The sequence below is a fragment of the Mycotypha africana genome (genome assembly GCF_025528875.1).
Source record: "Mycotypha africana strain NRRL 2978 chromosome Unknown BDF20scaffold_1, whole genome shotgun sequence".
In the NCBI taxonomy this organism is placed as follows: Eukaryota; Fungi; Mucoromycota; class Mucoromycetes; order Mucorales; family Mycotyphaceae; genus Mycotypha; species Mycotypha africana.
In genome coordinates, this window is record NW_026515725.1 from 3,496,807 (window position 1) to 3,510,732 (window position 13,926).

Genomic DNA, 13,926 nt, shown 5'->3' on the forward strand with positions numbered 1-13,926 from the left:
TCATCACCCGACTCTCATTTTCAAGCGATGGCTCGTGTTCATCTTTTCACGTCAACTGCTTATGCACACAGTAGCGGTAAGCGTCGGCAGTCGCCTGCTTTGCCTGATATGAAAGTGGAAGAACCGCCGGTACCATCGTTGATTATTAATAATAATAGCTCGAACAGCTTCAATGATGATACCATTAATAAAACCATTGCTGTGACGACAGAGCCAGCTATTGCTACTCCTTCACAACGGCTTCAGCAACGCTCAACCATAGAAGGCAACGATACATTGAATGTGGATGCTATTGCTTCGCCGTCCTCGGCAAATGAAGCATTATCGACGTCAGTAGAACGAGCAAGCACAAAAGATAGCAATAATGATGAATCAGCGGCAGCGGCAGCGGCGGCGGCGGCGGCAGCATCTACTTTGACCAGCCAATTGACCGCAGCGTTATTACAACAAGGGCAACATCATGCTATAAATACCGAGCGATCCATTAACGAACATGAAGCACATGGTTCAAAAGATCAAACAGCAGTAACAGCAACAGCAACACAATCGTTGGGATTATTGCATAACAATGATTCGGAATTAATTACTCACGATAAACATGCGACGGGACTGATTACCGGAAGCCAGGAAGAAACGCTCCACCAAGACTATAAGAAGGGAACATGGACCAAAGAGGAGGATGATTTACTGTTGGCAGGTATAAAGAAATTTGGATATGGAAGATGGAAAGAAATAGCCTCCACGATACCTGGAAGAAAAGGAAAGCAGTTAAAGCAAAGATGGGACAACACATTAGCGGCGAAATATGTCGATCAAGAATGGTTAAGAAGCAAAATTAAAGATGAACAGCAGCATCAACAGCAACAGCAGGCAGTTACATCTCAAGTTTCGGCTCAGTCGCATGATGATAAGGACTCCAAATTCCTGGAAACGACGGAGTGGACAGATATTGCTTTGAAAGTGAATGAGAAAGCAAAGGAAGGTGATCAACATGCAATTGAAACGCTTCTATCTCAAGCACTATTAGGCACCGTAACAGGGCATAATTCTACTATTACTAATGTTGAAACAGCCAGTACTGCTAATGTTGTTCATTCAACCCCTGTTACTCCTACAGCTCATAGCATTACTTCATCTCCAGCGCAAACACAAGCCGCACTTATTCATTCGTCCGCTCCTACTACACCAACTGCCATTGAATCAGCTAATTTAGCGCACGATGAACTTTTCAACTTTACACGACAAGCATCAGACGTAAATAATACATCTACTCTTGATTATGCTGACGCAGCTGCGTTGGCTTTATATGCAGCTCAATTATCACAACACGCCGCTAATCAAAACACTAGTACGGGTACTAGTGATTTAACCAATCATTATTTCTTACCAACTACCAATCCTTTCGATCATACCAGTTCTGCAAGCAATAGTGCAGTAGCAGCAATATCAGCAGCTTTGTCTGCTATGGCAGCACAGCAACAACAACAGCAACAACAACATAATCAACAGCCACATTCGCAACGACAATCCTTAACGGACTCACATACTAACTTTAAGCCATCATCTCAATCTACATCTGCTACACCTGCCTCTACTCCTCAGCTTACTGCCCTGCATCCCCGTATTCCTACGAACAATCTTAATACAAATCTAGCGTCAACAAGATCAACACCATCCACAGCAGTAGCAGGACATAAACGACGACGTTCAGATCCAGCTTTAGCTGATACTCAAAGTGCTGCAATGAGTATTTATGCTTCTTCTGAACCTATCACTACTACCATTAACAACCAAACACAAACCGTCTATCCTTGCTTATTTCCTAATTGCGGTAAAACTTTTGCACGACTGTATAATTTGAAAAGTCATTCAAAGACGCACACAGATGATCGGCCATTTGTATGTAGTGCATGCTCAGCAGCGTTTAGTCGTAATCATGATCTCAAAAGGCATTCAAAGATACATGGTGGTGATAAACCTTATAGATGTGAAGGCTGTCAAAAGAGTTTTTCAAGGTATGCTTTACCAAAAGTGCTTATTGCATATGAGTCCATATGTTCGTGTGTAACTGATATATTTTGTAATTCGTTGTAGATTGGATGCTTTAAAAAGACACAAAAGCAATCAACGAAATAAGCAAACTTGTAATATATAAATTTGTATAGTTTTATTCCTCTTTCAAAAATTTGATTTCCAAGTTCATACCTACCACTTCAACTTGGACTACTCAATATTAATCTCAACATCTATCTTTATTTATGAATTATTTGTATTAACTCCCTATTATTTGTTTCATTGCATTTCTTTTTCAATTGGCTAATTGACATGAACAATAAAACTGCAGTGTACGTTAGGTTCCTAGCAAAAGCCCATATTAAACACAATCTGTTCCTTGTGAGAACGCTGTGCTCGGTACGCAGAATTGATATTTAATGAAGGGATCTGCTCCTGAATGCATTGCTTTCGTGCATTTTTCGTAAAGCTACCGATGTCGATGATAGCGTTGGTCTTCTGAATTATATTTTATAGTCTGCTGTGCTTTTTAACATTGCAGCAGTGCAGGTTTTACACAAACACCCTTCCATCCAATATGACATTCTGCACCTTGTTTAAAGCTTGTAAATTGGGAAGCAAACTTCGGGCGTAGAGCCGCTATATACATTGTATCTGAGATATTTGCGTAAGTGCTGGTAATTGATAACTGTTATAACTTGATGACTATGAACTTAGTGTATGGTATTCGCTGATTCTATTTCGGATTGAAAATAAAATAGCACATGAGAAAGTAAACAGAAAGCTTAATGAAATCAAAGCACCATCTTTATTTCTCTTTCAAAAACAAACTAAAGAAGGGACATCTTTATTTCTCTTTCAAAAACAAACTAAAGAAGGGAAAAAAAAAAAAAAAAAAAAAAAAGAAAATTAATATTACTGCTATTAATAAAGAATTATACTGTTTGCTGTCTACGAAATTTGTGTATCGAGATCTATAGCTGACACCAATGCGTTATAATTGATAATACTTAGCGAGTCGGAAGTTTCCGTAAAAGAATAGGTCTTCTCCTTGGAGTCCATTGAAGTAGAGAATGAAAAAGAGCAAGGTTTTGTGGATATTGTTGATGTGATTTGTTCCAACAATAAAAATTCAATCAGTCGGCTAAAAGAAGTACATGACTTTAGATGACTCTGACTCGTCTTTGGAACCTCTTTCAAGCTACAGTCTTAAAGCAACGGCATCAGAAGATCTCAACTCGCAAGATGTTTTTGAATTCATTATCAAAAACCGCAAGGAAAACGCTGGAAAGATGAATTGGAAACTTTGTCTGCAGCTAGCACAGGAAAAAAAGTCTTTGCATGCGATTCTCCACAGTTGAAGGCATTCGCTCCTTTTTCTACCACGCAAAAAGAAGAGAAGAATGGTGCATCCTTTATACCATATTCTTTATATATCACTACACATATTCTTATCATCTCAATAAGGTCTCCTCCAAATAATATTCCACCTCTTTGAAAAACTTATAAAAATGAAGTCATTGTGGATTAATAAACCAAATATATCGATTTTTTATGTACAATTTCAGTGCATATCATGCCTACTCCAAAGCTTACGGATGGATTTAAAGGTACAATTCAGGCCAAGTGTCTCAACAGCAACTGCATGTAGCAGCAAACTTATTCAACGTTGCTCTTTGGTACGTAAAACTTACTCGTATGGTATCACAGCTAAAAGATATTCATTACAACGTTTGAAGTAACAAACAGACCGGTTAGGTCAAAATTCCACTGTCGCCAAGAAGAGTGGCTAACACAGGTCATAATAAATTGTACCCCTTTTTGAATTATATTTTGACGCTGACCTTATATGGCTACAAGCCTATTATCAGCTGAATCGAGTTTGGCTTTAAGCTCGACCAGTAGATACATTTGCGAACCAGTGCGTTCATTAGAGCAACATTACCAAAGTAACTTTAATATGCTGCTTATGGACTAAGAGTTTTACGCTCTCTAAACGTAGGCAGAGTAAAGTATTCATCACTTTTAACGTCAGGAGGTGCCTCCATGACTGCAGTATTAGTTCTCATTACCGCTTTATCCCCACCCAGTTCATTTGACTTCCACTTCAATTGAATGTCAACTTCTTACAGCCTTTGAAGGATTCTGGCTCAAAGAGGTCACCACCGGTCGACTTTTCTAATCCAGCATTTTTCCTTGCCCAAAGCAGACTGTTTTATTTCCATCAGTTTAACCTCTGCCTCTTCCTGAATGGTAGAGACATTACTACTGCTGATATTAAGTTGCTTAACTGAAGCCTCAAATCGAGTAGAGGGGGCCGCTTGTACGGAAACTTTACGGCCGTCTCTATTTTTGCTGATTCGCCAACTCTACCGCTTTAGAGCATATGGTTCATCTTCAAAAGTGATAATCTCTACGAGTAATCTATAAACGGTGATGGTGACCATTGATTTCCTCTTCTCCGGCAAAGAACTTCAGCATTCAGACGGTCTCATGAAAAAAATTGAAAAAGGATAATATATCAAAAGTAGGTCATGAAGAACGTAGAGCTTACTTTTTTGTCGATTATACAATAAATTACTTATATAGAATTGCTTTTTGGACAGATTCCGTAGGTTTAAGAAGCAGTGAAATGCTCTTCCTGGTTTACCTTGCAGTTCTGAACAGATACTAAAGTTTTTGCCTCTCGAATCACTGAGGAATAGATTCAGGATATAATTCAGATGTTTCGATAATAGAAGTATATTTAGGCTAGAAGTAAACAAAAGGACAAACAGAAAGATGTGAAATGCCCAGTGCCCACAACTGATAAGCTTTGTCTAAAGAAGCGAAATACAACAGTCTTGTGTGCAGTAATGGCGTAACTGTATCTTCTGTACTTTCTGAATTTACTATTAAAACTTCGTTTCACCTGGTTTTCTTTCCTTTTTTATTTGGGGATGCGTTGAAGGTCTAATAAGGGTATTCATACGTCTGTAATATTGTTGTCATTTACTCTATTGACAATGTGTTGGAGCATTTCTACCATTTCCTTTTTAACTAATCATAGATTACCAAGAGTTGGTTAAAACAACATTCTGAACTTCTTAAACTATCTTCTTATCTTTACACTTCGTTGAACACAGTCTTTGAATGCCTGGAATTCACTCTGGCACATGTTGACATGAACGTCTTTGTAACTTGCCAAAATACACTGTCCATAAGCTGTAGCTTGCATAGAACAAGAGCTAACTCCTTTAGCCAATTGCTGAATATTATTCTTGGTAGTCGTTGAAGTCTTCATTTTACTGTCAACTTGGAAACCGCTGTCAAGGAAAACCGGAAAATAATCATGCAAAAACAAGGGCAAAAGTTAGGGCGACCTAAAAAACGGAGTGTCCCAAAACTGCACAGCACATAAAAAAAGTAACGGCATAATTTTCCCTCTCTTGTTTCCCAATTTTGCATATCACGCATTAGAGCTACTATTCCATTTTATATTACTACTCTACATTATAATAATGTCTTTAAAAAAAGGTAGAATCAGACCAGTAAAGCGTATGGTAAGTAGAAAGTGCATTTTGGGTTTCGGTTATGTGTTATGCCAATCTAGATTAGTTTCTCATTTATGAATTCTTAACTCAGCCTACCCATACACAAGAGTACGATGAAGGATTTGAGATATTAAGCAATGCTATGATGGTTATATTTAAAAAACAAGCACGAGAGTTGTCTTATGAATTGTTATACCGCACCGCCTACAATTTAACTATTCGGCAATTTGGCGAAAGACTTTACCACGATGTAGAAAAGGTGATTGCAACTTATTTGGAGACAATTGCTGAACAACAAGTCGTACCTGCCTTTACCAACACAGCCTCAGCTGATGAATTTATCGCGTCAAATGCAACTGCCGACGAAGGTGCGTTATTTTTGAACACTATTAAAAAAGTATGGGATGATTATACAGCAGCCATCGATTTAATATTGCAGGTTTTGTACTATCTGGTAAAGTTCTTCATGATGCAGGCCATGTATAACATTACATTTATCTAATAGATAGCTTTTGTAGAATGAAAGGTTGCCAAAGTATAATTTACCAGGCATTTACGATATGGGTTTAAACTTATTTCGTGACAGAATTATACATTCAAATAAATACCCAATCCAGCAAAACCTGATATCTGCTATGTTACGGCAAATTCAATTGGAAAGAACAGGCGATGTTATTGATAGAAGTGCTTTACAATCAGCGGTAGATATGCTGGTCAAATTAGCTGATCCATCAACGCAGACCACTGTTTATGCTACGGATTTTGAATCAAAGTATTTAGAGACCAGTACATCATTTTATCAGATCGAAAGCCAAACCTTGATATCAGAATGCGATGCGCCAGAATTTATGCGGAGAGTAAGAGATTTTTAATGGTTTCTTTGAGATTCGAAGTGGTTCTGATAAATTCTGTAAATCCTTTGTTAGGTGGAAAAACGATTAGACGAGGAATATGAAAGAACAGTTCACTGTTTGTCAATGTCCACAGAACCCAAAATAAGAAATATAGTGGAAACACAATTGATAGCTAAGAATCTGAAAACACTGATGGAGGTAGGATATGGAAAGAGCAACTTTAAGAACTTTATTTTATTCACCTCTATTTCTGCATAGATGACAAACTCTGGTCTGAAAAGTATGTTGGATGCGGATAAATATACTGACCTCCTGCGCATGTACAACCTCTTTGCACGCGTTCCAGCTGGACTGAACGAAATGAGAACCTTTATGAGTCAATATATTTTGGATTTAGGAAGCCAGATCAATCAAAATACAACAACTGATTTGAAAGAACACCGACAACAGGAGAAGGGTTCCAACGCTGCTATCAATTGGGTATTACAAGTTTTATCTTTGCAAGAGAAGTTTGACAAATTGCTAGAACAAGCAGCCAATAATGACAAATCATTCCAAACCATTTTCAATGAAGCGTTTGAGCATTTCATCAATGAAAACCAAAAATCAGCGGAATTTATATCCTTATTTATTGACGAGAATCTCAAAAAAGGATTGAAAGGAGTAAGTTAGAACTGAGAGTACAATAGAGACAATATTGATCTAAACTTTAAGCATTTTGGTTTAGAAATCAGAAGATGAAGTGGATGACATCCTGGATAAAACGATTACATTGTTCAGATATTTGCAGGATAAAGATGTATTTGAACGATATTATAAGCAGCACTTAGCCAAGCGTCTATTGTTTAATAGAAGCGTATCTGATGATGCAGAAAGAGGCATGTTATCTAAACTAAAGGTAGGGGGCAGCATCACACAGAATTGCATAGTAAGCATCATGATAAAATGGAATGGCAGGTTTGCTCACTGTATTATTTTACAGAGAGAATGTGGCTATCAATTTACAAACAAATTAGAAGGAATGTTTAATGATATGAAATTATCGGCAGAAATGAATTCACAATTCAAAGATTACTTGGAAAAACGGTCTACAACGGATGCAGACAAATTATTTGACACTTCTGTTACAGTATTAACGTCCACATTCTGGCCTCTTAATTTATCAGCTTCGCCAAAATGTACTTTACCTGCCAATCTATTACAAGCTTGTCAATCTTTCGAACGATTTTATTTTGACCGGCATAGCGGAAGAAGATTGACATGGCAGCCACAAATGGGTTCAGCAGATTTACGGGCCCAATTTAGCAAATCAAAGCATCTATTGAACGTCTCTACATACGCCATGATTGTTCTCTTACTCTTCAATGAAAATGATTCTTTAACATTTGACGAAATCCTTCACAATACCCAAATACCAGAACAAGATCTGAAGAGAACTCTGCAGTCTTTGTCAGCAGGAAAATATAAGCTTTTAACGAGAAAGTCAACAGCCAGTGAAGAGGAAAGGGAAAGCAAAAAGAGCAATGCCTCCAACTATACTTTTACGTTCAATGCTGGATTTACCAGTAATATGGCTCGTATCAAAATACAAGCTTTCGTGTCCAAAGTTGAATCGGATAACGAAAGAAAACAAACACAGGATAAAGTAGATGAAGAACGTAAACATCAGATTGAAGCCTGTATCGTCCGCATTATGAAGGACAGAAAGACTATGGAACATAATTTATTAATCGCAGAAGCGACGAAACAGTTGAGTTCGCGATTTATACCAAGCCCTGTGATGATAAAGAAACGTATCGAAGCGCTTATCGATAGGGAATATTTGGAAAGAGACGCAGAAGACAGGTAAAAAAAATTGATGTGAAACAAAAAATCAGATAAGATTATCTTGTCCGCTTATTTATTGGTTTAATCGTCCATTATTATTCGTTAGACGTTCATATCATTATCTGGCCTAAGTTGTCCACGCAATTTTGAGTAACAAAAGAAAAGTGAATTTACAGGAAAATAGTGTTCTATATGATAACATGACTTGTAATGAAATATATAAATGTAGAAGCTGGAGAATAAAAAGCAACATAACAAAAATGAATAAATAAATACGAAGCCTTCTAAGGCTTTTCATCATGATTTAAATATGGATCCTAAGGTCTCTTGTTTGATTTTAACGGTTGATATCGTCTTTTGGCTTTCTTCGCCTTATTTATCGTCTGCAATCTCTGCTCTATCTCTGCTGCCTCCTCTTCTTCTAACTTCATCTTTGATTCAACATCAGATAAAAAGTCAATAACTTCTGAACTGTCTGGCATATGATGAATCGGTAGGCTTGACTTCCGATTGAACTCTGAATAGAACAGTAAATCCTCATCATGGATGGCATCGTCGATATCTTCTCCAAAATCAAATTTATCGTTATGGTTCATTTTCATTTGTTCGCTGGAGGCTTTGTACTTCATGTCTTCTGGTGGTACAAAGGGTTGTAAGTCCTTCATACAATCAGCTAATGCATCATCGACTGTTTTAACAAAAATGTTAATTAATAAGTTTATCCTGAGAAATTCTTCTGACCAAAAGCTTACATTTATCTTGTGCCTCTTCTTCTATGGTTCTGTTTGAAAAAAAAGGTCGATCGCTATCATCTGCCAGTCCAAAGAAAGGTCTATGCAGCGAAAAGAAGGAATGGTATGCAAATTCTGTTTTGGGAATATTGATAACTGGCACAAAGGGTAATTTCTCAATGGTGGCTGGCTTGATCTTTTCACTCTTTTCTTCGGTATCATTAGTGTTATTGAGTGATGCTGCTGTAACTGAAGCAGTTGCATTAGAAGTACTAGTAGTAGTAGGTGTGTCAGCTTTGTCCTTTCCAACTGTCCTCGTTGTAGTTGTAGAGTTATTTGATGCAATTTTATTATTGATAGAAGAGTTGTAACGAACACATTGCATTCTTCTTGCAGTCACATGGCTTTGAGAAGCAACTCTTCGTTTCAAAATGCTGAAGACAAAAGTAGAGTGTTGGAGAGACATGACTTTGCGAATAGGCCAGTTACGTTGCTGCAAAGATGATGGGAAAAGAAGAAAGAGACGAGCAAACTGGGCAACCCAACCCAACCCCCCACATTTAACAAAAAAAAAAACGACTCTTTTTTACACTCAAGTCAAGAAAAGCCGGATTTTATGCACAGCCAACCAATCATAAAAGCCTGAATAAAAATTATTTTGGTAATATCATCTGGCAAAAGCCCTTCGCTTATCTCTTCTCCATTGGGTAAAAAGCCTACTAAAATAACCCTTCATGGACCCAACCACTATATCAACTACGGCTACACCAACAACAGCGACACCTGCAAGTCAACTGCAATTACTAGAAATACCTCAGTTCGTTGTCATTCATGACCAAGTCAATAACACTTACAAACACCCTGTGGTGCATTATGCTTTTGAAGATGAAGAGTTTCCAATAGTACCAAAAGACAAACTCATTCTAGTTGATTTGGATTCAACAGCAACACACTTAAAGAGTGTTAATAGTTATAGCCCGCATTTTCAAGTGACAGAATGTATAGTAGAACAAGGGCAAATGAGTGACCAATTTGACCATGACGTACCACTTGTGAATTTAACAATTGAAGGAACTGCTGCACCAAGGATGTAAGCTAAATAATTTCAGTTTCATTCATAACTTAAACAAAGCTAATTTCGAGATAGTCATGATATCATAGAAGAAGGAAACCAACCTATTCGAAATATGGATCATTTGAAAGAAGTTCTTTTCAATTTCAGGAATAGGTAAAGAAGAGAGCTCCAGTTGTAAGAGCCGCTTAGTAACATCCTATTACTTTAGGAACGAAATTCTAAAGGAGATATTACAGCAACCTGCTGAAGCACTCATACCTAGGAGCGAATGACCCATTGGTTTGAAGTACTATCAAACCTCTCCTTCCTCTTACCCCCTATTTTTGCATAAAAGGACCTCAAAAAAGCTCATTTTGCATCGAGAGCATGACTGCTTTGTGGCTGTCGTTGATTTGCTTTTTTTTTTTTTGCCATAAAATCGAGATTCCTTCATATACCTAGTGTTTTTTGCCAGTTTATACAATAGATTTTTGTAAAGGATGGGTAAAAGTTTGAGATCACAGCAAAAGAAGCGAACCAGAGGTAAGAGTTGTTTGTTGTTGTTGAGGATGTATTGAATTAAGATTTTAAGCATTGAAAAACATTCAAATGATGTAGCTATAAAAAGACAACAAGTTTTTAAACCGGTTGAAGATGCTCGTCTTGAACGATTAGCAAAAGCACAAGCTGAAGCTGTCACAAAACCTTCTGTAGGTGACTACATGGAAGATACAACAAAAGATAACTCAGTCACAACCAACCCTACAGATACCACTTCCACTAGCGGTGCAGTTGCTATGGTGACAGATGAGGCAGAACAGACAACAACGAAAAAGATATCAACCAGTGGTCCTCGTAGTAATAGACATGCTAGAAAGTTAAGGGAGAAGAAGAAGAAGGGCAAAAAGGGCACCAACAAATTTTAATTCACTCCAACTGACTGCTTCGACTCTTTTATCTCTGACAATATGGGATTTGTCCAGCATTGACATGGTTGATACCTTTTCTTTCCTTTTTATTTGTAATGTATATACTTCTTTTTAATCTGATATCTCTAGATTTGAATATGGATAAACGAAAATAAACATTTGATATTGTAATATGGGTTCTTTTCCATAACGACATAGTAGATGGGGCTAGCGAAGAATAATGTTGGAATTCAGGTTGTCTATATTATTGTCAGATGAGAATGCTTCAATCTATGAACTTCAAGTAAATCAAGCATCAACATGGAATAACAATCCCGAGTAAACTTGAGCGTGCACTGTTTTTCCGCTTGATTTTCGCATGAAAAAATTACCATGCTTTTCAGTCTTACAAGCCGTGGGGGGGTAGTTTCATCGGCTACCTGCAGACTTTGTAAGCATGATACCGACACGTCTGACCATTTCACAACTAGTTGCCCTCCACGCTGGCTGATATGGCAAGAAGGCCTCGCGGTATATTTCCCGTCCTTCTGCTTTGATCCTAAAGCATTTCTGCCACTCTACGATTACACCTGCCACCATCCCTACCTTCGTCTGAACAAGCTCAATTTTTCACCGTCTGCTTTAGTATCCATTGGGCTATCTGGACTTCATTCTTTTGAATGATACTCCATGACATTCCTTTTCAAATCCCATCCGTCCTTAGTAAAGCACACAATATTATTTCCTTGAATCTGTTTTCCTCACAGCTCTTGCGGGAAGCGGCTGCCTTACATTAATTATCCATCATAGGACTTGTCTTTTCCTCTCCATGTCCCAAACATCAATGCCAAATGTGCGGCTTACTCATACTCAGACAAGGTAAATCTATTGAGTCAATCGAAAGGAAGTTTATAGACTACACGATATATTCAGATACCGGTTTGAATGTGCGGAGGTTATAATAAAATAGATAAATAAGTGTCGAAGACACTTTTTTGTAAATGCTCTTTCTTTCATATAACAATCTTATATTTTTATCATGGGACAAATTGACAACAAAATTTATATTGGAAAATCAACCATAGTTATCCCATGGACTACTTCTTCTAACGTGTCAACAGTTATTGGAGAAGGGACCGTCAGGTCTCTATCCAAGGAGAGCCTTTAGTCTTTTTAAATGCTGATGAAGCTTTGAAAAGAGTGAACAATTGTTCGCTCGTTAATTTGTTCACTCTTTTCAAAGCGATTCACATTTACAAAATCAAAGACAAAAGGGTACGTAGGAAAAGCGACAGAAACTGCGTAAAACTTAGAATTAACTTTCAACTTGATTACAGGTATGCCCATCTTCATTTCGAAGATAGTACCGAGGCAAGTAGGTTTACTTTGGTCAGAGAATATTGGAGTTCACAGCAATATTTTCTGCCCTTTTTTCTCGTTTGAGATAAAGCCGGCTTTGTCCTTTGGACAAGTTGTGTCCTACGTAAGTTATGCTACTCAAACACGTGAATAAGCTATAATACGTTGTACTAATAACGCTATTTAGTCTTCGGCCGATGATGGCATCCCAAAAATGAAAAAGTTATGCAAACGTCTGGAGTTTTCTGATCCCCCGCCTGCTACTGCTAATGCCTCTCCTGCTGCTAATACCAATGCCTCGAACAAAAAACAAGCTTCTTGAAAAGTAAACCTCAGACAGAGATCCTGGAGAAGGAACTTGAAACCCGTATTCTAATAAAAGAAAATCAAAGTATTTGAAAAGAATTTAGTTTTAGTGTAATGACCATCTGTCTTGTTGGCTGCGTTTCAGATATAGCACGTATGAATCTTAGTCACTAATCCATAGTCGTGCTGTTCAGTAGTTTTTTGATTCTGTTCTTCTGATAGCAATATCTTGTATTATTACGTCTATTAAATCTCATTATTCAAGCGTTAATCCAGTCCGCCTTGTTGTAACTTACTTGTTTAAAGTATGTTTAACACCACATCTAGTCTTGTTCTGAGCAAGGATCTTTTAGCCAACAACTCAATAAATCACTGCCATTTTATTAAGATGTAAAAGGGAACTCTGCCAATCACATACACTCGAAAATTCGATTTCAATTGTGGGTTTTTTTTATAAGAAAATTACTTTTGAAAGCGAGGAGACTTATACCTATCGAAAAGCTGACGATTACTCTTATTACACAATACTAATATGATGACGTGATTTCGTTTGTCGATATATTTTACTTGAAGCTGTACATGTAATGGAGCTAATTGCCAGCTTTCCAATAATATAGTTCCTGTGCTCTAAACTTACTGGTTTACTAAGAAATCTAAGGTTAAAGTCAAAGCTGATCCTAAAAATATCGCAAAATCCATACTTTATGGGATACTCGATCAGCCGCCACTCGCCAATCATGGAACATCCGTTGGTCGGCCATTTGCCACATTCTTTATGAACCCGATCATTTGTTTCATGGATTGGATCCACCTCCACCAGACCCCTCACTAGGCTACGCCCTATTACAATGGTTGACCCAGCCCTCACATAGTAACAACTGATTAAAATCCTTTTTTACACTTGTTCCCAAAGGGGTTTTTAGCAATATATAGTTTATACTATAGAAACATTAGGATCTGCCCCGGGCAATTTTTGGTGCTCATTGGGTTTTTAATATTGTAATAAAAGATTTTTTTAAACGTATAATCAAGATGCGGCCTGGCTCCCCAACAGCTGCTACTCAGCCCATTGCCTATTCCAACCCCTATGCACTCTCACTAAAGCCCACGCTATTGAATGCCTACAAGTGCATAACCGTCTGCAACTTCCGACAACTGTCGTTGACCTCATTTCTCACTTGCTAAACCAACTCGCCACTCGACCCATAAAACATCGTGCCAATCCCCCGGTCAACTGAAGTATATCTTGACCAATTGTCCAAATGCTTCTTCATGAGGTCGATTACCTTCAGAACAAAAAAATGCCCCCTACCCCATCAGAAACATTAGGACAGCCCTTGC

At 37.8% G+C, this 13,926-nt stretch overlaps 7 protein-coding genes across 7 annotated transcripts; 5 read left to right on the plus strand and 2 right to left on the minus strand.

Annotated features, from left to right (window-relative positions):
• Positions 1 to 27: 27 nt before the first annotated feature.
• BDF20DRAFT_909764 (uncharacterized protein) lies at positions 28 to 2,155 on the plus strand (the record flags this gene model as incomplete). The annotated part of the gene is made up of 2 exons (XM_053083629.1): positions 28 to 2,015; positions 2,095 to 2,155. 2 exons carry the CDS (start codon positions 28 to 30, stop codon positions 2,153 to 2,155), a joined length of 2,049 nt encoding a protein of 682 aa, XP_052941337.1.
• A 2,949-nt stretch (positions 2,156 to 5,104) lies between these two features.
• On the minus strand, positions 5,105 to 5,296 carry BDF20DRAFT_812789 (uncharacterized protein; the record flags this gene model as incomplete). The annotated part of the gene is made up of 1 exon (XM_053076827.1): positions 5,105 to 5,296. The coding sequence occupies one exon, from the start codon at positions 5,294 to 5,296 to the stop codon at positions 5,105 to 5,107; it is 192 nt and encodes a 63-aa protein (XP_052941338.1).
• Positions 5,297 to 5,513: 217 nt separating this feature from the next.
• Positions 5,514 to 8,358, plus strand: BDF20DRAFT_909765 (Cullin; the record flags this gene model as incomplete). Its single annotated transcript, XM_053083630.1, has 8 exons — positions 5,514 to 5,555; positions 5,638 to 6,000; positions 6,065 to 6,403; positions 6,473 to 6,598; positions 6,659 to 7,063; positions 7,128 to 7,298; positions 7,383 to 8,245; positions 8,334 to 8,358. 8 exons carry the CDS (start codon positions 5,514 to 5,516, stop codon positions 8,356 to 8,358), a joined length of 2,334 nt encoding a protein of 777 aa, XP_052941339.1.
• Positions 8,359 to 8,544: 186 nt separating this feature from the next.
• On the minus strand, positions 8,545 to 9,424 carry BDF20DRAFT_909766 (uncharacterized protein; the record flags this gene model as incomplete). Its single annotated transcript, XM_053083631.1, has 2 exons — positions 8,545 to 8,915; positions 8,980 to 9,424. 2 exons carry the CDS (start codon positions 9,422 to 9,424, stop codon positions 8,545 to 8,547), a joined length of 816 nt encoding a protein of 271 aa, XP_052941340.1.
• Positions 9,425 to 9,558: 134 nt separating this feature from the next.
• Positions 9,559 to 10,420, plus strand: BDF20DRAFT_85822 (uncharacterized protein). Its single transcript, XM_053080397.1, has 2 exons — positions 9,559 to 10,048; positions 10,120 to 10,420. Exons 1-2 carry the CDS (start codon positions 9,693 to 9,695, stop codon positions 10,184 to 10,186), a joined length of 423 nt encoding a protein of 140 aa, XP_052941341.1. The 5' UTR covers positions 9,559 to 9,692; the 3' UTR covers positions 10,187 to 10,420.
• Positions 10,421 to 10,430: 10 nt separating this feature from the next.
• Positions 10,431 to 11,194, plus strand: BDF20DRAFT_848130 (uncharacterized protein). The gene is made up of 2 exons (XM_053079848.1): positions 10,431 to 10,555; positions 10,631 to 11,194. The coding sequence occupies exons 1-2, from the start codon at positions 10,513 to 10,515 to the stop codon at positions 10,936 to 10,938; spliced, it is 351 nt and encodes a 116-aa protein (XP_052941342.1). The 5' UTR covers positions 10,431 to 10,512; the 3' UTR covers positions 10,939 to 11,194.
• A 2,431-nt stretch (positions 11,195 to 13,625) lies between these two features.
• On the plus strand, positions 13,626 to 13,823 carry BDF20DRAFT_811726 (uncharacterized protein; the record flags this gene model as incomplete). Its single annotated transcript, XM_053076714.1, has 1 exon — positions 13,626 to 13,823. A coding segment is annotated over one exon (198 nt), but the record flags the coding sequence as incomplete, so codon positions are not given.
• Between the last annotated feature and the right edge of the window lie 103 nt (positions 13,824 to 13,926).